A 25,196-nucleotide genomic window follows, 5' to 3' on the forward strand; every position below is an offset into this window, starting at 1 on the left:
GCCATTGTCAATACATGCAATGGAAGGCCCATTCTGACTTTGTAAATAATAGAAATAGCTCTGGTTATCAGTCTACAAAGACACTAGGGAGATGTCTCAGCAAACAATAGAGATGTATATGTATTATTTCCCTAAATTCTCTGTTTTCTCCCTTTTCTGCTTATAAATTATGGAAAGCAGATAATGGCATTAAAGATGTTGTCATTCATGAAACCTGTGAATGTGCTATGCTCAGGCAAAGGGGAATTAAAGTTGCAGATGGAATTAAGGTTATAAAAAGATGGCCTGAAAATAGGGAGATTATTCTAGACTAGAGACCGGTGCACGAATTCGTGCATGGTTGGGGTCCCTCGGCCTGGCTGGCGATGGGGGCCTATAGGGGCTGTCTCACCCAGTTCGATCAGTGCTGATGGGGGCTGGCTGGCCGGAGAGGGACTGTGGGAGGGCTCCAGGATGTGTCCAGCCCTCTTGCCCAGTCCTGATCTGCCGGACCCCAGCAGCAAGCTAACCTACTGGTCAGAGTGTCTGCCCCCTGGTGGTCAGTGCACATCATAGTGACTGGTTGAGCAGTCGACCGAACAGTCAGACACTTAGCATATCACACTTTTATTATATAGGATTATCTGGCTGAGCCCTATGTAATCACAAAGATCCTTAAAAGTGTAGGTGAGGTAGAAGAGACAGGTTGAGTAATGTGATGTGAGAAGAACTCATGCTTCCATTGTTGGCTTTGAAGATGGAAGGGGCAGGCCAATCTAGGAAGCCTGTAGAAACTGGGGGTGGCTGGAGGGGGGAAATAAGTGGGGGGGGGGGGATTTCCCCTAGAGCTTCCAAAAAGAGAGCACAGCCCTGATAACACCTTGATTTTCACCCAGTGACATGCAGACTTTTGATCTACAGAAATGTAAGGTAATAAAATGGTGTTGTTTTATACCACTAACTTGTTAAAGCAGCAATAGAAAGCTAACACATAATCTAATCACTGTTTCAAAAAGCAGCAGCTAGTCTTAGACCTTTTGTGCTGCCTAAAGTCCAGCCAATTGCCAACTTCATTACTCTTTTGTTGGCTAACAGCTGGAGAATGTATTGTATCACATGCTTGGTCTAATCAATGAGTAGGTGCTTGGGATCATTGTGAGGGACAGCTTTTCAGTTGGGTGAAAAATGCTATTAAAGTATAATTTTCAGAAAGGTAGAATTGATAACTCTCATGCAAATATAGAATGAACTTGTGTCAAAGATTTTATATAACTCAATTCATGAAAAAAAACAGTGAGATATTAAAATCAGTTCAAAGTGCATTTGAGAAACTGGGTGTTTACATGCAATTTAATAAGAGAATGTTAGAGAAGACTGCTGGTTTGGATCCAAAATTGGTTCATGAACTGTACCCTTAAGAATTATCTTTTCCTCTGCGGGGCAGAGACTATTTGCACTTATGAGTAATTCTCTGCTTCTTCAGAGTTGTAAAGTAACCAGTCAATTGGAAGTCAGTAAAAGGCTCAATCAAGTCCAGTGGTAAGCTCTAGGTTCCACTTCTAACTTTTAGATTGTTTTTTTTTTTTTTTGACAACTATAAATTTGAGTAAAGAAACTGTTAAGACTTGCCAGAGTCAAGGAGACTAAATCTCTCCATCAGAGCACTTGGTCTGAGCTTTCCTTCCTTTTTTTAATATATTTTTATTGATTTCAGAGAGGAAGTGAGAAACATCCATGATGAGAGAGAATCATTGATCGGCTGCCTCCTGCACACCCCCAACAGGGGATCGAGCCTGCAACCCAGGCATGTGCCCTTGAGGGGAATCAAACCCCGGACCCTTCAGTCAGCAGGCTGATGCTCTATCCGCTGAGCCAAACCATTTAAGGCTGAGCTTTCCTTCTTGACTAAGTTTTAGACATGTGGATGGCAAACCTGCTCCTCCCTCAGACTTCCCAGCTTAGAAAATGGCAATTCCAGTTGTCTAGGGGGAAAAACAACAACCTCCAAAACAAACAAAAAAACACTTTGTTTTTGGAATCATTCTGTTGTAAAGATTTTTAATTGATTTTTTTTTTTTTTTTTTAGAGCTACCAGTCAGAGCATCTGCCCCCTGATTGTCAGTGCACATAATAGCAACGGGTCAAACGGTCGAACAAACAGGCGGACACTTAGCATATTAGGCTTTTATTATATAGGATAACTGTTACAAAATTGCTCACCACTGAGGTTGTACTCCTATATTTTCTTAAGTGGGTAAATTAATACTCCAGCCAGAATTAGCTATAATCCTGGGCCCCTTATAGGGATGAGTCAGGCAGGATAGGGATGGCATGTAAAAATAATATTTCTCAAACATGCTGTGGCAGCTGAATAATTAAAAATCTATGTTTTTAGATGACTTCCTAACCTATGCCTTATCATTTTATAGTCTTTTTTCACCTTTTAAAATTTTTAAAAATATTTTTATTGATTTTTAAAGAAAGAAAGGAAGAGAGAGAAACATCGATGTGAGAGAAACATTGATCGGCTGCCTCCCGACTGGAGATCGAAGTCACAACCTGGGCATATGCCCGGACTAGGAATCAAAACAGGAACCTTTGGTGCGCAGGATGATGCTCAACCAACTGAGCCACAGCAGCCAGGGCTTTTTTTTCATCTTTTAAATTTTTTCTGTCCTTCCCTGCCTTTCCAATCCTCTATACACACTACCACCAATCCTCTCACCTCCACCCACATAAAACACATCTCCTATACTTCCCATAGAAAGATGAGGTGTTATTAATAGAATACACACAAGTGATAGTTTTGTTTGTAGTGATAAATTTATGCTGAGCTTTTGTTTTTCTTGGATCAACATTACATGTTTACAAAACACTGGCTAGGTTGAGAATAGTATATTATTGACCATGAATGAGTTTTCTGCACATGAACCAAAATTACTAAACAGAAAAAGCAAGCCCAAATGGATTCTGGCATCAAGAGCATTAGTGGGGCCATAGCCAGTTTGGCTCAGTGGATAGAGCATCAGCCTGCGGACTGAAGGGTCTTGGGTTCGATTCTGGTCAAGGGCACATGCCCTGGTTGTGGGATCGATCCCCAGTAGGGGGCGTGCAGGAGGCAGCCCATCAATGATTCTCTCTCATCATTGATGTTTCTATCTCTCTCTCCCTCTCCCTTCCTCTCAGAAATCAATAAAAATATATACTAAAAAAAAATACTTGTAAAAATTAAGAGTATTAGTGTGAAGTCTGAGAGTATTGCCCCAGGGTCTATATAGGTGTGCTCAGCTTTTGTAATTCTACACTTTATAATTCAACCATTTCCCCAATACATTCAAACTTGACATGTATATAGATGAAGACAAGTTTAGATTTTTGAAGTATCAACTGTAATATCACATGAATGGTCAGTGTGTAGCTCATTTTTGTCTTGGGAACAACGTATAATGATGACTCAAGTAGAAAAAGGAACATTGATCCCAGGCAGGAAATGGCTTCTGGACCTAATGGTTCTGTAGTCCTGCTAACGGTGATTATTTTATTGTCTGAGTGTCACATAAATAGTCTGATTTCTTAGCTTTGAATATGTAGGAAAGGAAAAAGTAATCTTTCTTCTCCCCTCTTAGGTTCTATAGCTAGGGCCTGCAAATTGGGCTGACAAAAAGATTAATAGGAGGAAAGTTTTTATTTTGTATGCACATGGGGGGGAAAAACCCAAAAATTCCAAAAAGCAGTTAGGCCTGGGAGCTTATATTATCATTTTAACAGGGGCAATAAATTTGTGGGAAAGTGCTAAGACAAAGAAAAGAGGGGTTTGGGCTTCTAGGTGCAATAAATTGTGATAAGGTAAATATATGAGGAAAACAAATGGAAAATAAGAATTACCTTAGAACGGTTTATTTGTGCAGACCCGTTTAAGTGCCATCTTCCCCTTATTGTCTCCTGAGAATCAGTTGTTCTCTTCTTCCTGGTATGGGAAAGGGAAGGGGGACCACCTTTACGAAGGGACATTTATGCCCTGATTTTAGGCAGACAGGGGGAGGTAGAGAGCTTTTTTTACATCTGCTGTTTCTCAGTTGCCTTCAGCTCAATATGATCTGATAACAATGTGGCACGTTTTGGAGTAGCATATTCTGATACCCTTCAAATGTACCACTCAGAAAACCCAAATTCATATACCTGAATCTATTATTCTCTGCACAAACCTAACACCCTTTCGAGAATTAGTAAATATCTCCCATGATTTAATTATTCCCTTTGTTCAAGGTATTGTGCTAGGATTTGTAAACATACTAAGATAAACAAAAATATTCACTCCTGCCCTGGCTGGTATGGTTCAGTTGGCTGGAGCATTTTTCTGTACACCAAAAGATAGTGGGTTCAATTCCAGGTCAGGGCACATTCCTAGGTTTTGGGTTTGATGCCTGGTCGGGGTGTGTATGGTAGGCAGCCAGTCCATGTTCTCTCTCTTTCTCCCCCCTCCCTGCCCCCACCACCCACATTTGTCTCTCTAAAAAAATTTAAAAATCAATAAAATGAAAAAAATGTTCACTCCTTTCAAGTAACTTAATATAATTAGAAAACAAAGTCAAGTATATATATTGTTTAATGTGACCAACAGCACAAACTTTGAGATCTGGTTTTGGATTCTGACTATGCTACTTACTTACTAATTCTGCCATTTACATAGCTTCTGTAAATCTCATTCTTCTTATCTGTAAAATGAAGGGCCTACCTACCTTTTCAGGGTTGTTATGAGAATTAAGTGAATGCTACACAGAATTCATTTAGTCCATTGATTGTCCTTGGAAAGCATTCAATATAATTGATTGTTGATATTAACAACTACAGTGCAAGCAGATGGTGATAAGAGCTGTATAAGAAGAATATATTTACTCAAGAATGCCCATGTCCCCATCTGGTCAGAAAAAGAGAGAGAAAAAAGATAAAGAGAAAAATAATGTTTGAAGTAGGATTTGATCAGAATATGAAGGAATCAGAGGGACAATCTAAGAATCTTATCTCTAGATCAAACTGGCCAAATGGCAACTTCAACAATGTTTACATTAACTAACTATGCTAGATGATTTTTACTTGTTATCCATTTAATTTCACATCGATCCTGAGAGGCCATCATTACAGTGTGTCGTCTAGGTTTGGGGGTTATTAGTGAGCCTGTATTCAAGCTCTGTCTCTGATTGGTTTCCTGGAAGGTCTTAGGGAGGAGCCAGATCCTCAGAAGAACCCCTGTTAATAGGCAGCACCTTCCCCACTCACTGACCCTCCTTGTTCCTTGGCAACCATGGAAAAAGCTTGTCAGTGGTTTCTTGGGGTGGAGGCCTCTGAGGTTCTTTGTGTCAAAAGGTGAAATGTGGGATGAACCCACAAAAGCTCCCCTAATTTCAATTTTTTAACTATGAATAAGTGTAATATCATTTGTGTCACCATGATATTCTAATTATAAAATAAAATAATTAATTGGAAAAGGCTATAAAACAAAAGTTCTAGGAGAGGAAATTAAAATTTATTGAAAACTTTATCTGAGAGTTAACCCATTGAAGTAAGACACTTTCCAGGAGCAAATAATCAATACATGTATTTTTAGTACATATTATGTTTTTGACATTGTGCTAGGCAGTGTAAGAGGTACAGAAGAACTCTAAAACATTGGCCCTGTTCTCAAAAAGCTTATAGTATGGTAGGGAAGACGGAAATTACTGATGTAAATTGAAGCAGCCAACCAACACATACAAATTTTCTTTACTAAAAGTATTAGAACCAGATGATACATTATCTCTGGGCAGTAAGTGGAAGAAAAGAAGGAAATTACTTATTGGGCTAAGTAATTTTACATGTGATGTCTTATTTAATCCTCTCAAGCATTCATTGAATTAAGGACTACTTTCTCCAATTTTTTAAATAAGGTTACCGAAACTGATATGCAAAATGACTTGTCCATGATAACATAAATATAAGAACGGGGCCAAAACCCTAATATCCAGTTCTAAACCTCTAACTGTTTTTACCATGTGAGGAAGCCTAAGATTGGTCACAAAAGTTCCAGATCTTTCTCCTTCCAGGCATATGGTAGGATTATACTTCCCTGCCCACTTGAAGTCATGTGGCTTGCTCCTGCAAGTGCAATATGAGTGGATATGATATGCATCACTTCCGGGTAGAAGCCTCAAGAGCCAGTGCACAGGATTAACTTTGTCCTCTCTTTTCTTCTGCCACAATATAGAGCAGCATTCACCATAGCAGCTGGTCAATCGCCTCGGTTACTGGAATGAAGAACATAGGCACTAGCCAACCCTCAGTGGACGCGTAGAATGAGGAATATTGTTACTTTAAGGACTAAGTTTTGAGGTTGTTCATTTTGGCGACTTAACCTAACCAATTCTTACTCTGGTACTAAAACGAAGGTGCTGTTCTCATTAAATTCCTAAAATATGTAACTTTCGCTCAAGGACCAGTCAGCAGATGATGACGAAATTTAGTGGAAACCAAAAGTCTGGGACGATATGTTCTTATTTTTTCTACAATAACTTGAAAGTCAGATCATCTGTTTAATGATCTTTTAGCTCTAGAAGTTGGAAAATAGAATATCAGTGGCATGTTTGGTTACTTCATTTAAATGAATTTGACAAGGTACTACAAGAGATGACCATAACAAAGAACTGGCCAGTTTTCAATCAGGAATGGTAGGGGTAAGAACGAGTCTATAAATTTGGAGACTTATGGGCTTGGAAGAGGCAACTTCATAGGAAAGCTAATTTTTTAAAATTCTTTATTGTTTAAAGTACTACATATGTCTCCTTGTACCCCCATTGACCTCTCCCTGGCTGTTCCCATCCCCCAACACATGCCTTCACTCCCATAGGAAAGCTTTTGATAAAGGCACGCCAACTAGACCTTAGTTTTATGGCAAAGATCAAATCAAAGTATTGCCTCAAATGGATTAATGTATTACCCAGCAAATCCTTTCAGTTAGGGAAAAAAAAAAAAAGGCTTAGTATTTAGTTCTCCACCAAAGCTTAATAGGTTTAAAGTATTCACAGTTAAGTTGAGAAAGAGTTAAGTCTTGAAAGAATTATAAATGCATCTACTGACACATGGAGCTGGCAATAATAAAATAGATAAGAAACTAACTAAATTTTGAAACCATGAATGTAGGTTAAGAAAATTGTCACTGAAAAATGACTCCTGGGTTCTTTTTTTTTTTTTTTTTTTATGTATCTTTATTGATTTCAGAGAGGAAGGGAGAGGGAAAGAGAGATAGAAACATCAATGATGAGAGAGAATCATTGATTGGCCGCCTCTCGTACACCCCCTATGAGGGATCAAACCCGCAACCCAGGCATGTGCCTTGACCAGAATCTAACCCGTGACTCTTCAGTCTACAGGCTGACACTCTATTCACTGAGCCAAACCGGGTAGGGCAACTCCTGGATTCTTAATCTTCTGCAGGCATTGAGCAAGTTGTAAAACCTGCTCAGTAATCCAAAGCCATCTTCAGATGTGGCCAAGAAGGATAATGGGAAAGACAGCTCCCATAGGGGGCAGCCATAATCACAGAGAACATGAACTGGTGAGTCCCTCCAAGGGAACAAAATTGGGACCCAATTAAAGAAACTCCTCATCCCCTAGGTAAAAGACTCTCTGGGCGTTTGTTTAGAATGTCTCCAGAGTAACTTTTTTTTTTTTTTTTCTGATTAAAAACGTAAATAAGTAAGTAGATAAACAGGTGCCTAGCATACCTTATCCTTTATTTTAAATCGTCTATTTCCCACACTTCGCAAATGGCTAATTGTTGGGGAGACACACCAGCACCTCAGATCTTCTGTGAGTTTGTAACCTGTTCAGTTTCTGTAGCCCTCAGATTTCCTGTGCTGCTTGTCTTGAATATCATAAAGAATTCTGCACTTTGGGTCTCAGTTTCCTGATTTTTTTCGTTGAAGAGATCTTTCTAGGTGATTTCTAAAGAAACTTTTATTTTAAAAAATATATTTTTTATGATTTTCAGAGAGAGATAGAAACATAGATCTGCTGCCTCCTGCACACCCTCTACTGGGGACCGAGGCTGCAACCCTGGCATGTGGGTCAAGGCTCAACCACTGAGCAACACATGCTGAGCAAACTTCTAATTTTTAAAAATTGTAATTCTCGCCGAAACCGGTTTGGCTCAGTGGATAGAGCGTCGGCCTGCGGACTGAAGGGTCCCAGGTTCGATTCCGGTCAAGGGCATGTACCTTTGTTGTGGGCACATCCCCAGTGGGGGGTGTGCAGGAGGCAGCTGATTGATGTTTCTAACTCTATCCCTCTCTTTTCCTCTCTGTAAAAAATCAATAAAATATATATATTTTTTAAATTTGTAATTCTCTTTTCTGCCAATAGTGGGAAGTTCTTGAACTTTATCCAGAATCCAGACAATGATCTTCATTGCATCTCCTGAAAACAGAAATAGTACAGGGTTGTCTCCCTTAAGACCGCTAACATGAAAGGCTTACACTGATGAGGGACATTAGTCACAGGATAGATTCTTATGTGTTCAGGATGATGACTTTGACCTGGGAAATTTTATGTGTACACTTCCCTTCAAAATATTTAGAAGCACTATCACAAGATGCACAGAACAAATGCCTGACACAGAAAACAGGAAAACATCCTCAATTTCCAGAGGATGCATAAAGCTATTTGCTCTGTCTGGAACATTCCTCCCATACCTCACCGCTGTACCAGTATCATTCCTGCTTATCCTTCAGCCTGCAGAGCAAGCATCACTTCTAGGAATCCTGACTTCAGCCCCAAGATTGGGTTAGGTTCCCATAACTCCTGCCCTTTGTTATATTCATTCCACTCATAGCTATACATCCGGTATTTATCTTCCTCACTAAGCTCCAAGCCCTTCAAGGACAGAGAGTATAGTTAGGTTCATCTTGTGCCTGGCACGGCACCTGGCATTCAGTTGGTGCCCAACAAATATGTTTCATGAAGGCCTCTCCGGTTGCCTCTATAGTTCAGTGCTGTGGAATAATATTTCTTTCCCCTGCCACACCGCCCTGTAACTACACTTTATGATGGGAAAGAAGAAACCAAGAATTAGTGAAAGTGCCCTAGTGGTTTTGCCAAAACCATAATCTGTTAAATAAATTGCTGAGCGGGGAAAGAGGAGTAGAATGCTTCAAACAGTAATTCTACTCGATGCAAACGATTAAAATGTGCGTGCTCTGAAAAAAGTACATTACCTATAACTGCGAAGCAAATGCTATTGGATCGCTATTATCTAAGGGATATCTCATACTCAATTTCTGGATTTCTACAACCACCATTATAGGGTAAAAGATTCTTAAACTTACACATGTAAAATTGAATATGCACAGAGTATTTCTGAAAACAACTACAAGAAACTGAGAGCCATCTACACCCACACAGTCTGCATTTACTTTTCCACTGTCTTCATCAACGGGACTTTAATATTCCCGGAAACTCCTGCTCAGAAAATAAAAGTTGCAAATAATGGTATTATTCATGTCAGAAACACCCAGAAAAACTATTTCAGACTGCTCAGCTTTTCAATAGACAGTTATCAAATAATTATTCTCGAAGACTTTTCAAAACCCTCACCTTACTATGTCCACAGACTTAACCATGATTCTCACCCAGTCTTAATCAAACCCCTATACTGAAAGACACCCCAACTTAAACCAGACCCCAAAACTTCACAAATATCCTGACTTCGTCTTCCCCTCCCAGACATTACCAAGGCTCCTTCAATGCAGTGTCCTCCCTCACTACGGTTTGGATAAACCCAGCTTAATCCAGTGGGTGTTTAGGGAGTGTTTTCAGGGAGCTAGGATTGGACAAAACTGACAGAGGCCACTTCTGAAGAGGGAATGGAAGGAAAAGATGTGAAAGATGTTCTTTTGTACCATTGAATCTTTACATTGGTATGTCTTATCTACTCCAAAATAAATGATAAGCTAAAATAAAACAAAACAAAATTTAAACACGTAAAAAAAAATGCAGAAGACACCATGTATACTCTCCTCTCTGACCTAAATGTGTCATTCTTGCCTAGGTACAAGCTGCCTCCATCTGAGCTCACTCGGGACTGGGGAAAGAGATGACAGGAGGGCCTCAATGACAACGCAGAGCACCTAAATGAGAATGGAAATGTTAACTCCTGGAAAGAAATGCCCAGGATCTTGCCTCACAATAACAGGTAGTATTTATAGAGTACTTTCTAAATGCCAAATAATATTTTTTAAAATGTCTTTCTAAAATTAGTGTAATATGAACTATCCTCCCTCCTTCTAGATACGTTTTATTACTTATTTTTATTTTTTCTTAATCCTCACCCAAGGATACTTCTCCATTGATTTTTAGGGAGAGTGGAAAAGGGAGGGAAAGACAGAGAGAAACATTGATGTGATCGAAACACATTGATTGGTTGCCTCCTGCAAGAGCTCTGACCAGGGCCCCGGGCCGGGGAGGAGCCTGCAACCAAGGTACGTGCCCTTGACTGGAATTGAACCCGGGACCCTTCAGTCCACAGGCCGACGCTCTATCCACTGAACCAAACCAGCTAGGGCTAGATAAGTTTTATTTTTTAATTTTAAAGAATGTATTGATTTGATAGAGAGACAGGAAGGGGGGAGGGAGGGAGCGAGAGAGAGAGAGAGAGAGAGAGAGAGAGAGAGAGAGAGAGAGAGAACCATTGATTTGTTGTTGCACTTACTTATGCATTCATTGGTTAATTCTTGTATGTGCCCTGAACAGAGGTCAAACCTACAACCTTGGAGTATCAGGACGAAGGATGCTCTAACCAGCTGTGTCACCCAGCCAGGACTAGATACGTTTTTAAACACTTTTCATGGATAGTATTATTTCAACTTCACCTTACTCTTTAAGTTCCATTACTCCCTCTTTAAGAAGGAGGAAACAGGTGTAGACAGGTTTAATAACTTGCCCTAAGTCAGTCAAGTTGAAGAGCTGTTATATGAACACTAAATCAGCAGTTTCCAAACTGTATCTCTAGGGTGTGTGAAGACTTCCCAAAGGTACTAGGGCTTAAATTCCTAGATCATCAACTTCCGCAAGGAATCTCCATCTCAACAATTCACTAAGAACAGGGTATAGGAGTTGAAGCTTCATGATCATTCCTCTTTTCCCTTTCTCTTTTCACTTTACAAAAAGGTATAACTTCAATTTATTCCACGGTGCATTGTTCTTGTTCTGGGGTGTGTTTTTTAAATTGAAATATTGTCACTTTGTGTAGGTAAGTTAATTTAATAGAAAATTTTTTGGGGGGTCAAGATTTACAATACTTTCAACTAAATTGAAGAAGAACCTAATCAAGCTGAGTATTGATAATAAATCACTAAGAATGATTTTTGATGAAATATTATATGCTTTTTGAAATATAATGTGAAAGAGTTCAGAAAATTCAGTGACATTGCTAAAGCTAAATGCTCCTTGTTCCTACTTATTTACATAAGTCATACTGCTCAAAGAATGCATGTATAGAAATTAAAAATAGGAATAAAATTAATCTTGATTCTGATCTCATTCTAGAAATAAATAATCATCTATAGATAAATGCGCAAATTGGGGGGAAAAACAATGATATCCATCTCATTAGGAACAGTGTTTCTGAGTTTATTTTATATATATTTTTTAAAATATATTTTTGTTGATTTCAGAGAGGGAGAGGGAGAGAGAGAGATAGAAACATCAATGATAAGAGAGAATCATTGATCGACTGCCTCCTGCACGCCCCTAACTGGGGATTGAGCCCGCAACCCAGGCCTGTGCCCTTGACTGGAAACAAACCTGGGATCCTTCAGTCATAGGCTCTATACACTGAGCCAAACAGGCTAGACCAGTGGTCGGCAAACTCATTAGTCAACAGAGCCAAATATCAATAGTACAACGATTGAAATTTCTTTTGAGAGCCAAATTTTTTCAACTTAAACTTCTTCTAACGCCACTTCTTCAAAATAGACTCGCCCAGGCCATGGTATTTTGTGGAAGAGCCACACTCAAGGGGCCAAAGAGGCGCATGTGGCTCGCGAGCTGCAGTTTGCTGACCACGGGGCTAACTATTTTATATTTATGTTCAATATTTATTTAACAAAGTATATGATTGTTTAACTTTTTATTTGCCGGAACTGACAAGCAGACCCTGAGCAATGGATGAATGGATTACTCTGACACACATTTCTGCAAAAGAGAGGGCTAAGGGACTGCTTGGCTATAGGGACCAAACAGCCCTGTTCACCTACCTCCTTAGGCTTTTATTGTCACAACAGCTTGAACTAAAATGAACTATTAGATACCATCAGCAGGGTAAGTATCCTTGAGAAAGCACATGCTTCTACAAGGTCAGGTCTAAAGACTAAACATAGAGATTCCAGTAAAATACCCGGGGGTTCGGACTTGTTTTGAAAAATCAAAGCAGGGACTGTCGCCTTCGGCAAGGTCCCCCTAAAGGCCTCCAACCTTTCGGAGAATCCTCCTTCCAGACTTTCCAACCAAGTCCCGTGTTTCCCCACATTTATTCTTAAAATTTTTCTCTTTATTTTGTTTTATATACTAAATACTTTTAAAATATATTTTTATTGATTTTAGAGAGAGGATGGGAGAGGGATAGAGAGATAGAAACATATATGAGAAAGAAACATCAATCGGCTGCCTCCTGCATATCCCCTACTGGGGATTGAGCCCACAACCCAGGCATGTGCCCTGATGGGAAATTGAGCTAGGACCTCCTGGTTCATGGTTCAACGCTCAACCACTGAGCCACACCAACCAGGCAAAAGCTGTTCTGTTTTGATTCATTGTGTTTCTTTTTTATTTTTTTAAATATATTTTTATTGATTTCAGTGAGGAAGGGAGAGGAAGAGAGAGATGGAAACATCTCTGAGAGGGAATCATTAATTGGCTGCCTCCTGCACGTTGGACCAAGCCCGCCACCCAGGCATGTGCCCCTGACCAAAATTGAACCTGGAACCCTTCAGTCCACAGGCCAATGATGCTCTATCCACTGAGCCAAACCGGATAGGGCTCACTGTGTTTCTTAATAATTCTATTGTTAAGTCAATCCACAAGAATTCTTGAATATATTTGAGTCTTGTAAAATACAAATAAACTCTTTGCTATTTCAAGTTATGTATGTTTTTTTTGTTACAGAACGTTTGATAGGGTAATCAATAAAACTTTTAAGCATAAAATATATTAGAAAGAAAATTCCATCATGAAAGTGGATGGAAACATGAATTGAAGGGAAAAAAGGAACAATGTCAAAATTCTGACTATTGAACTTATTTGTGTAATTTTTTAATGGGTAGTGGGTATCAAGCTATATGGACTCTACATTACATTGGATAATATTTCTTAAGTGATATAACAGTTTTATTCTTGCCAACATTATAATATCCAGAAATCAAATCCTTTTAACTATTTAAATTTAAGATGAAAATTCTGATGTTGAAAATACTCAAGGGAATGCATGCTTCTAAAATTTTCTTTTAGGAGATCTACAATAAAAAATGTTTAAAGTTCATGTTTTTTCTCATATTTGCTTCACGGAAAACAAAATTGGTGGTTCTGATTAGTCAGTCCAAAATCTCTTTGAGGATGTGTTATGGACTGTATTGTGTTCCTCCCAAATTCATATGTTGACTCTAATCCTCAATATGATTGCATTTGGAGATGAGGCCTATGTACTCCCATAGCTTTTTGTACTTTCTTCTATCAATATACAGAGTGTCCCCAAAATATATATATATACACTTAACAGCTGATAGCTCAATTTTGAAAATAAAATGTATTTTAATAAACACTGTCTTTATAATTAGTCAAAGTGTGTGTATACATTATTTTGAGACACCCAATATTTTGGCACGTTGTATTTTAACTTAATTTATTTTTGCCTCCACTGGTTTGTGAGGTCCTTGAGGATAAAAACTTCATTTTATTTATCTTTGCATTACCAGGCTTGATAAAGTACTTGGCATGTAGTAAATGTATGTGTTGAGTACTTACTATAAGTACTATAATACCAAGTGTTCTTTAGAGTTCTCTCTGTTCTCTTCCTGTGATACTTGAGGGGTAAGGCAAGCTTTGGGGTGGCCTCCTTAGGTGTGTCCCCCATGTCCTCTTACTTTGGAAACTCCTAGGAGGACCAGTGCAGAGTCTTGGGTGGAGGAGACAGGGAATGAATAGTCTATGTGGCCCTGGGCTCAGGGAGATATCTCTACATCATGGACATTCTTTTCCCTGACTCTGTCATTCAGAGTATATTATCTTCAAGAGCAATATTAGAGTGTGGACATCTAGGGTAAAGCGTGTAATTATTTAGAGAATCTTCTCGGTTTAAATATCACCCATATTTCCCCCATCCCCTTGCCTCCAAACCTGTTTCCAAAATAAAACCATTGCACCAAGGAAGAGCTTACACGATGATGGTTTCCCATGTGCGTAAGCACTGGAGGTCATGCAGGGGAAAAGCAGAAATATCAATCACGGTTTTCCCTACAGTGACAGCCAGCTGCACACAGTCGCTCAACTAGGATTCTCTACTCTGACCCTTCCCTGAATCTTTATCATGATTCTTTGAGAAGTCTGGGTCAAAAGGATTTGGTTGTAGTTTTTGAAATATATTTTTATTGATTTCAGAGAGGAAGGGAAAGGGAGAGAGAGATAGAAACAACAATGATGAGAGAGAATCATTGATCGGCTGCTTCCAGCATACCCCTCCCCCTTACTGGGGATTGAGCCCACAATCCAGGCATGTACCCTAATGGGCAATCGAACCGTGACCCCCTAGTTCATAGGTGGATGCTCAACCACTGAGCCACACTGGCCTGGCATGGGTCAAAAGGTTTAAGGAAGAAGCCAAAATGTGAGTTTTGGTGTCCACAGAAATATTCACAGAGACAAGTACACAGATTTTCTTTTCAATAAAAGAATATTTATTTATTTATTTATTTTTAAGTCTATTCCCAAAGTCCTAAATTACACCTTCCCTTAGATTTCACCTCTAGGAAGACATCCTTATCTTCCCTGTATCACTCTCTACCACCATCTCCTCTCTGGAGCGCCCCCTAACTGGCTAAACCACATCTCCCCCAGCAATCTTTCCTCTGTGATTGCTCCTTTGTGTAACCATCCCTAGCCCTTCTCCCCCAACCCTTTATTTTGGCATCTAAGTATCTGTGAAGTAGTCAGAAGTAGCTGAGCTCCAGGCCGCTCATCTGTTACCCACTCACTAGACAATCAGAGAAATCAAATTATCTGATGGAATGAGTTCTGCTTTAAGAGGCAGAAGAATGCTGTCCAATAATGTCACAGAGGATTGATGCAGTTTCTTTCCAACTTCTATCCTAGGGGGAAACAAAAACAAAAATGGAAGAACGTGTTACTCAGAAAGTCTTCACAGTTATAAAGGAGCTTTTCCCTATTTGAAAACAAAACAAAACAAAAAACTCACAAATGCACAAAAATATATAATCCTAGCTAATAAAAGAGTAATATGCAAATTGATCATCACTCCAACACACAAGATGGCTACCCCCATGTGGTCAAAGATGGCTGCCCCCATGTGGACACAAGATGGCTGCCACAAGATGGCCTGCAGGGTAGGGCAGTTTGGGCAATCAGGCCAGCAGAGGAGGGCAGTTAGGAGGGAGGGCAGTTGGGAGGGACCAGGCCAGCAGAGGAGGGCAGTTGGGAGGGACTAGGCCTGCAAGGGAGGATAGTTGTGGGGAACCAGGCCTGCAGGGGATGGCAGTTAGGGGTGACTGGGCCGGCAGAGAAGGGCAGTTGGGGGTGACCAGGCCAGCAAAGGAAGGCAGTAGGTGGATACCAGGCCAGCAGGGGAGGGCAGTTGGGAGGGACCAGGCCTTCAGGGAAGGGCAGTTAGGGGCAATTGGGCCGGCAGGGGAGCAGTTAGGTGTCGATCAGCCTGGCAGGGGAGTGGTTAGAGGGCAATCAGGCAGGCAGTTAGGGGCAATCAGGCAGGCAGGCAGGCAGGCAAGTGGTTGGGAGCCAACAGTCCTGGATTGTGAGAGGGATGTCCAACTGCCCTCAAGGGATCCCAGATTGGAGAGGGTGCAGGCTGGGCTGAGGGACACCCCCCGCCCTGTGCACGAATTTCGTACATGGGGCCTCTAGTGTAAATATAATTAGAAAAATTCATTCCTTTTCAATCAGATAAAAACATGTTGTTTTTTTAAAATCATATAGAACCCCTCATACAAATGGCATTATTAACTTTCTGTGATGTGAACTATGGAGATTATTACTCCCTCTTCAAGAGTTTAGGGCAAAAAAGAAAAGCCCACTTTCTATCAAAAATAAGTGACCAAAAGACAATAACAGTAACTCAGAAGAAGGTCTTGTTAACTTCTGAATATTACCACACTACCCCAAAACCCATTCTTCTCTCTTCCGGGCTTACCTCATTCACAGGGATCAGAATACTGAATTATTGCTTGTTCATCTATGAAATGAAATGACATATTTTACTACATTGCAGGCTTCACACATGAGAAAGAAAATATTTCATAAAAGCTATTGTTTTAGCCCTTCTCAAAGAATCCTTACAGGTTATATTCAGAATTATAGGAAGGTTCCAAACAATAATATTTGCACTCTTATGGTAAATTATTAATCACAGCAAGAATATTAATAGTTAGCTCTTACAGAACAATGGTCCACATTTTTCTTTTGGTCTGTTGACCACATCCTATAAAATATCTCTAATGCAGAAGACTTTTTAAAATGGCATATAATTGAATTAAAGTATCTTAAGAGATCAGATCATCTATCTATATAAAAGGCTAATATGCTACTAGTAAGTGTTCTTCCCACTGTCCAACCAGTTGCTATGATGTGCACTGACCACCAGGGGGCAGACGTTCCAACTGGTAGGTTAGCTTGCTGCTGGGGTCCAGCTGATCAGGATCAGGACTGGGTGAGATGGCTGGACAAGCCCTGGAACCCTCCTCCTGTCCCTCCCCGGCCCAATCATGCACTGGTGGGGTCCCTTGGTTTGGCCTGTGCCCGTTCGCAATCCGGGACCTTTCGGGGATGTCAGAGAGCCAGTTTTGACTTGATCCCTGCAGAACAGGCCAAGTATCATATAATTATACTAGAGGCCCGGTTCATGAATCCATGCACCGGGCCTCTAGTATAATTATATGATACTTGTCTTGGGAAAAAATATTTGTAAAATTAGGAAAGATATTTTACTTTATTAGTATTTTTTAAAATCCTCACCTGAGGATATGTTTTTATTGATTTTAGAGAGAGTGGAAGGGAGAGGGAGAGGAGAGAGAGAGAGAAAAAAATCATGGATGCAAGAGAGAAAATGATTGGCTACCTCCCGCACACACCCCAACTGGGATTGAACCTGCAACCTGGGTTTGTGCCCTGACTGGGAATTTAACCTGCAACCCTTTGGAATGACCCGATACTCCAACCAACTGAGCCACACTAGCCAGGGCAGGAAAGGTATTTTAAAGAATGAGAACTATGTTGGCAGAGGCAGGTAAAGCTCAGCCCTCACCTGGTAGGTAGTAATCATAGACTTTGATTGTTGCTGGTTTCAGGTTGGTGACTAACACACTTTGGCTGATGGTGAAGGTATAGGTCTGAGTCTTCTTACTGAGCTATGGGGCAGATAGACACAATGTTACATTAAAATTAAAATGGAAATAATGCATGTGATGTGGAGGTTAAAAGATTTTTTTCTTCACACAGATTTTCTGAAACTCTTCTATCTGTCCCTTCTGACCTATGCCAGGCTGAAAGGTACTACCTCCTGCTGACTGTCTGGCTCTTTCTTCTCAGGATCTTACAGCTTCCTGGCCCTTCTGTAAAATGGTTCCCTCTGTCCTCGGTCTACATTAACCCATGACTCCTCCACTAAATTAACTGAAGTGGCCAAAGAAACATAGACATTTCTCCAACAGCTCTCCCTACTGTCCTTCCTTCCTTCCTTCCTTCCTTCCTTCCTTCCTTCCTTCTTCCTTTCTTTCTTTCTTTCTTTCTTTCTTTCTTTCTTTCTTTCTTTCTTTCTTTTTATTTTCTTCTTTCTTTCTTCTATTCATTCAGGCCTCTGATCAAATGACATCCTCAGGAGGCCTTTCCTAACTACCTTATTTTAAAATAGTCACATCCTGGCCTACTCCCACCATCACTCTATCCCTTTATCCTTCATAGCACTTACTATCGAAATTACTACTGAATGTGTGTGTGAACACATATATATGTATTTTTTAATTTGCATCATTTGTCTCTCACTAGGATATTAACTCCATGAGGACAGGGGTCATGTCTGTTATTTTTACTGCTGCATCTCCATCACATCGAAGAGTGTCTGGCATAGATTGGTTGCTCAGTAAATATTTGTTAAATAAGTGAATAAATGGAGAATTTAAGACAATTGTATAAATTAATCTAATATAATAAGAAAATAAGATTCATGTTGTACATTAGGATAAGGAATTAAAAATGCCCAATAGGAAGAGATTTCCAAAAGGAACTTTTTAAGGTACAGTGCCTCTCAAAACGTGGTCCAGGAACTCTCACAGAACCCCAAGACTGTATCAAGGGTTCTGCGAGATCAGAATTATTTTTGGAATAATGCTTTTATTCACTCCCACTCTCTTTGATGTACATGTGTACAGGGGCTATTTGACGTGTGATATTGCAGTGGATTGACTACAGAATCAGATAGAACTTCACTCTCTTCAATGAAGCCAGATGGCAAAGCAAAAATGGAAAACAATCTGACATTCTTCTTACTATTTTTTTTTTGGTTGTAGAAAATATAGTTGTTTCAGTTCTTGGCTACCTACCTCTTCCAAGTAAATGTTAAGTGTGTCAGTGCCAGATTCAATCTTCTTTACCAGTGGTTGCTGGAGAAGCTGAGTAAGAAAGGAGAAAAAAGAGTTTAAGAGCCAGAGCCTTCCTTGTCCCCAGCTTCCAAAGCTCTGTCATGGTCAAGGAAACAATGTATACGGTGGAAAAGGTAAGAGAAGGAACAAAGACTATTACAGGTCCCATTTCATATATCAGATGCACCTTTGTAGCCATTTAGATATTACAATCATGATTATTTATATATATATATATATATATCCCATTTCAACAGCATTTTTTTGTTAATCCTTACCCAAGGATATTTTTTTCCCATTGATTTTTTTTTTTTTAGAGAGAATGGAAGGGAGGGGGAGACACACAGAGAGAGAAACATCTATGTGAGAGAGAGACACTGTGAGAGAGACTAGTTGACTCCCGCACGTGCCCCAACCAGGGCCAGGGGTTGAGTCTGCAATCAAGGTGCGTGCCCTTGACCAGGATCAAACCCACAACTCTTCAATCTGCAGGCCAATGCTCTAACCACTAAGAAAACTGGCTAGGGCTCACCAGCTTTTTATGAAAATGTTAGGTCCCCTGGGGGCTAGTAAATGAAGAAAAAAGAAGTGACTTACTAACTGATTGGTGCCCTCCATGGGACTGAACCCAGAAAGCATCTTCACTTCCACGATGGCCATATTGGAAGAGCTGCGACTCCCCACATAACTGAGGACAGAAAGACACAAGATTTTCCCTCGCAGCATACTCTATCCGCAACACACACACACACACACACACACACACACACACACACACACACACGCAATCCCAACTCAGCTTCTATGATCCAGGTGCCCCCATCACAACTTCAGCCTTCCTCACCTTGTGTGGAGAGTGAGAGTCAAGGATCGAGATGAAGTTGGTTGATCACATCTAGTTTTTCCCGTTTCCACACTAAGACTAAAGGTCTCCACATTTTTAGGAGGGAAAATATTGTATCTCAGCACTGTCTAATATGAAGAAACAAAATATCCAAATTTGAGTTGAGAAGAACTTTAGAAATTGTATAGTTCAAACTATTTTCCTTACAAATAAGGTGGACAGATAGAGAGGGGATGTTCTACTGGAAGTGAAGATGCCCTCAGACCCACCTTCCCAAGACACACTTGTTCTCACATGGATCACTGCTTACCTGCACATAGACACAGCCCTGGCCTGTGGCCTCCAAGGTGTACACCCCAGGGACACTGGGCAGAGTCTCTTGCTGAAATACCAACCGGTTGGCAGCCTGAATATTGAAAGTGCGCTGGAAATTCTCAGTGGATTTTACAGCCAGGTTGACTTCCTCAGATGGCACATAGGCAGTGGTGGCATATTTGGCCAGAGCTTGGAGAGCAACTACAGTATCCTGAGGAAAACAATCAAGCATATGCTTACCATTTTGTGAGGCATTGGAATTAACCTCAAACAACCCTATAACCTATACATCTGGTGGTGGCTTGCTAGCTTAGTTGATATATCTTCTAGGTATCTAAGAACCACATTCACCCACACTGGGGAAGCTGACATAGAAATCGTAATATCTCACCTGTATATAAAATCTCAATTAAGTTATTATTGAACATCCATAAGTCACTAGGCTAATCTCATATATTCACATTCAGCAATCAAACCTGGCTTCAGAACGGGCTCTTGTTAGAAGCAAGTGGATAACAGTATATATTTTGCAGTTTCCTCATTTGAGGAAGAAACAACAGCAAGTTGGTAGCCCTAGAAAGTGCACATTTTTCAAAGTTATTTAACTACGTAATAAACTTCTATGGCACAGTTGGAGAGAGTATTGGGAAATCCTTCCTTGCAGGCCAAGGCTTCTTAGCCATTATGCCACGTGACAATCCTTTTTTCTCATCTGGGAATAAGACAGAACATGGCATCATGTGGCTTGAACCTTTCTATTCTGAAAACATGTTATCTTTATTTATATAAGTTACAACTGCGAGGGGATGGGAGGTGAGGGAGAATAAGGTATTCAGCAAAATTGTCCTCTCTTACTCTGTGTTATGAGAATTTCTACATTCTCAACACTTAATACGATAGCTATTACTGAACAAAGGAACCCACTTCCTCCTGAACCAAATGAAAAAGAACAGTCGCATTTAGACATTACAGTGTCATATAAAAAGAAGAAAACCTGTCACCCTCCTGGGGAAGCTGTGAACAAGTTATACTTGTGCAGCTTGACAATCTACAAACAACTTTTTGTCTACCCTCTGGGAACTAGGGCCAAGGAGGTCTTTATTGCTTGCCCATGTGAAACAATTCAAGTAATGGGACCACACATCAGCTCAAAAACTGATGTGGGTGATATGTGACTTCTTAGAATAGCCAAGGATTTTAGTAAAAAACAATTCTGGCATACATCTGTCACTGAGAATTCTAAAGATTTAACACACTTCTTTTTAAAATTATATATTGTAGGTATTTAGGGTTCAACAAGAAGAAGGAAGTCTTTCCTGATCCTTGGCCAAGAATTTCCCTGAAATAAGGAGGCAGTGTACCATATAATATTTTAAAATTCCAACTAAATTATTACTATACTCAAGCTCAGTGCACTTAACATCTTTACCAGACATTCTACCTGTTAAAAATCTGTTCATTCTTCCGTGTATAATTTACATGTTATAACTTCAATGAAAATGGCCCTAACATCAACAAGAATATAATCTCTATGTGGACAAGAAATGTGTTTTTTTGTTTACTTTTGTATCTTCAGTAACCTGGACATGGTATGTTTTAATAACATTTGCAGAACAAATAAATTAATCATGACTCTCTTTGTGATCATCTGATCATTTTATGACATTATTTAAATATATCATACCTTTTTCCTCAATTGCCACCCCACTAATTCAATTTCTCCTTACCCCTAATCTAAATAAATGAAATAATCTCATGATCTCTTCAAATCCAGTATTTTCCGCCTCTAAATCATCCCATACACCAAGTAACACATTAATCTTTCTGAAACAAAGTTAAAAAATTTAATAGCTCCTCAGAATTAGGCAAAATCTTGAGTCTGATATGTAAGGCTCTTCATAATATGAACTTACCCTACCTTTCCAACCTAAGTTTTTCAGCCAAATCAGTTTTCCCCAACAACCACTCTATATTTTTGCAAATTCCTCTTCCTTTCAGTAGCTGCCTATCAAAAGTTTACATATCCTTTTAGATCTACCTCAAATGCAATTCCCCTGTGAAGACGCTTCTTATTTCTCAAGTTGATGAGAGCTCCCTCTCCTTTTTGAAATTCAATATTTGTATCCTTTGTATCTTTCTTATGTTATGTAACCAGACCCTGCTTTGTAATATATAGAACTTTTCCTAGCTTTCCTTCTAGGTTGTAAACTTTTTAGACTATACCTTACTAGGAAATAGTAGAAAGAGGTATGCCCATAAAATCTTGCTTTTATGCTTACAGCCCCCATAATTGGCTTTCTAATATAATATATAAATTTATCCATACTTATACATGTCCTCTTTACATATACAATATGAATCTCATGATGCTTCATACTCTGCAAAGAGCATTAAATGCATATAGTACTATTTATGACTCACAAGACCCAATTTATGACTCCTTCTATATGTTTTTTACATGCTTTTTCTCCCTCTCTATAGAATTATAAGTGCCTGGACCTAGAGGGCAAGAGCATCCTCCATCTCCACATGGGGTCTCACCCTACCTGACAAGTGGCAGTGGAGAGCAGGCTATTTACCTGAGTGGAAGAGAAGCCCCCATATGCATTGCGTTGCTTGGCCAACCAAGCCACTATACCAGTGGCTTTGGCTATCTCTTTTTGAGTCAGACTGGCTTTGCTAAGCCAAGCCAGCAATACATATGCTGTAAGTTCCACATCTACAGCCCCAAGCTTAGACCAAGGACTGGCATCCGATGACTGAGTAGGTTTCTGGCTCCAGTGAATGGACTCGCCTATGGAGAAAGAAGCATAATTAGGAAGGTCTTGGGAGGAAATGACTTTCCCATATTCACTTTGTAAATGCTACACCTTAAAGCAGATAAAATATCGACAAAAATTAATCATGAGTTACAAAAAATTATTTCTCAAGATCTTCTGATTTACTGGCCCTAATATACATGTAGGTAGGTGTGTGTGTGTGTGTGTCCGTGTACACTCATACATAATTCCCCAAAGTAAAGCTGGGAGCACCAGTAAATGCCTCTAGCAATTATATGAAAACAGCCCTCTAAATTCTATTTCTAATGGAGATAGATAGGCAGAAACTTCCTAAAAGAACCTTACATGTTTAGGGCATGTTTTTGGCTAACAAAATTTTATTAATTCTCAGCATTTTCTTTTTTTACTTAATCAGAATGATCTTACTCAAAAGAATTGTTTAATGCCTGCAAAAGGCTGATGCTACAATGCCAGGTAGTCTTCTGACTAGCTTCGACCATCTATCTCCTCTTCCTGTTAAAAGTATAGCAATGCCTTTGAGGGCTTACATGGGCTTTCCCACAAAACTCTCAACAATGATTTTATGACAATAACTTTTACTAAAATGAATCCTAGAATTGAATATATGTGGGACTATGGAGACGAGGGGAAATTATAGATAACTCACAGCATATTTTCACAATTTCCAAAAACTCTTCACATGGCCAGCATACCTGAGAGGATAGCCTGCTGATCTAACTGTTCCAGAAGAATGTTTCTGAGGCCCATCTCCCCAGCCAGAGAGAAAGTATAAGCCAGTAGGGCCTGTGTGTAGAGGTTGGTGGTGGAGGAAACAGAATTCCTGAGACACTGCAGTCCCCGACTCACCATTGGGTCCTAAAAAGTGAAAGTGAAGAACTGAATGTATAAGGCATTTCTTGTAAAATGGGAAGGGATGAGGAAATCATCATATCTTCTTTGAGTTTAAAAGGCTGAGCAGGGGCAAAAAGTAGGTGAATTTATCTAGAAATAGGCGAGATAAGAAGAATGTAAAGAAGAGGAGCAGAGAAACGCACATCTGTGGTCTTTTTCATCTCCAGCAATGCAGCTGTGATATATGCCGTCAAGGAGATCTCATCGTCAACTCCACCCTAAAGGGAAACAGGGAGACAGTAAGTCAGGGGGCAGCCGGCACATGCACGAATTGTGTGCAAATTAAAAAATAGTGTCACCCTACCCGCCACCTCCCCTTCCCCCCATCTAAATGGATGGATTATTAAAAAAAAAAAAAAAAAAAAAAAAGCCCTGGATGGTATGGCTCAGTTGGCTGAGCCTTATTCCATGCACCAAAAGGTCACCTGTTTGATTCCCAGTCAGGGCACATGCCTGGGTTGTGGGCTTGATACCCAGTAGGGGGCATGCAGGAGGCAGCCCATTGATGTTTTGCTATCACATCAGTGTTTTTTTTCTCTCTCTCTCTAAAAATCAATAAAAAAAATCTTTGAAAAAAGAAGTAAACAAAAGCACTCCTTTCCACAGGCCGACTCCAGGGCACACAATGAGGGAGAACTGGGTGGAGTTCAATCGCTGCACAGCCTTAAACAGTAGCCTGTGGGAGGTAACAGGTCTTCAGCTCTGAGTGGGTACTGAGGAACCCACGAAACAAAGAGAGATTTTAAAAAAGAGGGAGGTAGTAAAAAGAGACTTCTTATTCTCAGATTCTTATGGAATCTGAGCCTCTTCAAATGGATGTCCCCTCAAGTAGCACAAAGCCCAGCCTCTTCTTCAGGGGAGATTAAGTGAAACCTTCCCTGTTTAACATCTTTCACAGAAAGATTTAGCATATTTTAAAAAATATTTCGTCTAAATTATTATTCTCATTTTATAGATAAAAGGAAAAACACAGAGATATTTAAATAGCTTGTTCAAGATTGCACAGCTAATAAGCAGGACTGGGATTTGAGTCCAGGGAGTTTAACCCTGGAGCTCCTATGCAAACCACTAAAATTGACCATACATGTGATAGTCAACAGATCGGCAGCTCTAATCCAAAAGGAGGACAAAAACCTCTGAGATCTTGTTCAATTTCTGGCATGTACTACTCCCAGGTATATGTCACACAGGGCATAAGTGAAGAAAGAGACTTGGGGGGTACAGAAAAGATTCTGCATAAGGAATACTAACAAATCTTATACTGAGATTTTTTTCCAAAGCTCAAGATTTTTAATCCAGGTCCTGCAACAGCACTGTAAATAATTTATTTAGGAAAGTTCATGCAAATCTTTCTTTCACTGGCATGTTCTGAATTGAACAAGTTATCTTGCACATCAACACCTCCCCCGCGTTTGGGAGGGACAGACAATGGAGTAATGGGCAGGGGCAGTGTCTCTGGAG

The 25,196-nt window shown here is 39.9% G+C and overlaps 1 protein-coding gene across 2 annotated transcripts in view; it reads right to left on the reverse strand.

Moving 5' to 3' along the window:
* Positions 1 to 15,272: 15,272 nt before the first annotated feature.
* Positions 15,273 to 25,196, reverse strand: part of A2ML1 (alpha-2-macroglobulin like 1) — a 41,446-nt gene continuing 31,522 nt past the window's right edge. Inside the window, exons 27-36 of one of the 2 annotated variants that reach the window (XM_028143899.2) lie at positions 23,879 to 23,953; positions 23,537 to 23,699; positions 22,623 to 22,837; positions 20,039 to 20,254; positions 19,729 to 19,856; positions 19,482 to 19,572; positions 18,846 to 18,914; positions 17,552 to 17,654; positions 16,442 to 16,483; positions 15,273 to 15,360 (exon numbers count right to left, since the gene is read on the reverse strand). In XM_028143899.2, coding sequence (XP_027999700.2) covers positions 16,443 to 16,483; positions 17,552 to 17,654; positions 18,846 to 18,914; positions 19,482 to 19,572; positions 19,729 to 19,856; positions 20,039 to 20,254; positions 22,623 to 22,837; positions 23,537 to 23,699; positions 23,879 to 23,953 — 1,101 coding nt within the window. In that variant the 3' untranslated portion in view covers positions 15,273 to 15,360; position 16,442. Of the gene's footprint in view, positions 15,366 to 16,441; positions 16,484 to 17,551; positions 17,655 to 18,845; positions 18,915 to 19,481; positions 19,573 to 19,728; positions 19,857 to 20,038; positions 20,255 to 22,622; positions 22,838 to 23,536; positions 23,700 to 23,878; positions 23,954 to 25,196 lie in introns of both variants that reach the window. The other variant, XM_028143898.2, reaches the window with a different exon arrangement.

The sequence above is a fragment of the Eptesicus fuscus genome, chromosome 7 (genome assembly GCF_027574615.1).
Source record: "Eptesicus fuscus isolate TK198812 chromosome 7, DD_ASM_mEF_20220401, whole genome shotgun sequence".
NCBI lineage: Eukaryota > Metazoa > Chordata > Mammalia > Chiroptera > Vespertilionidae > Eptesicus > Eptesicus fuscus.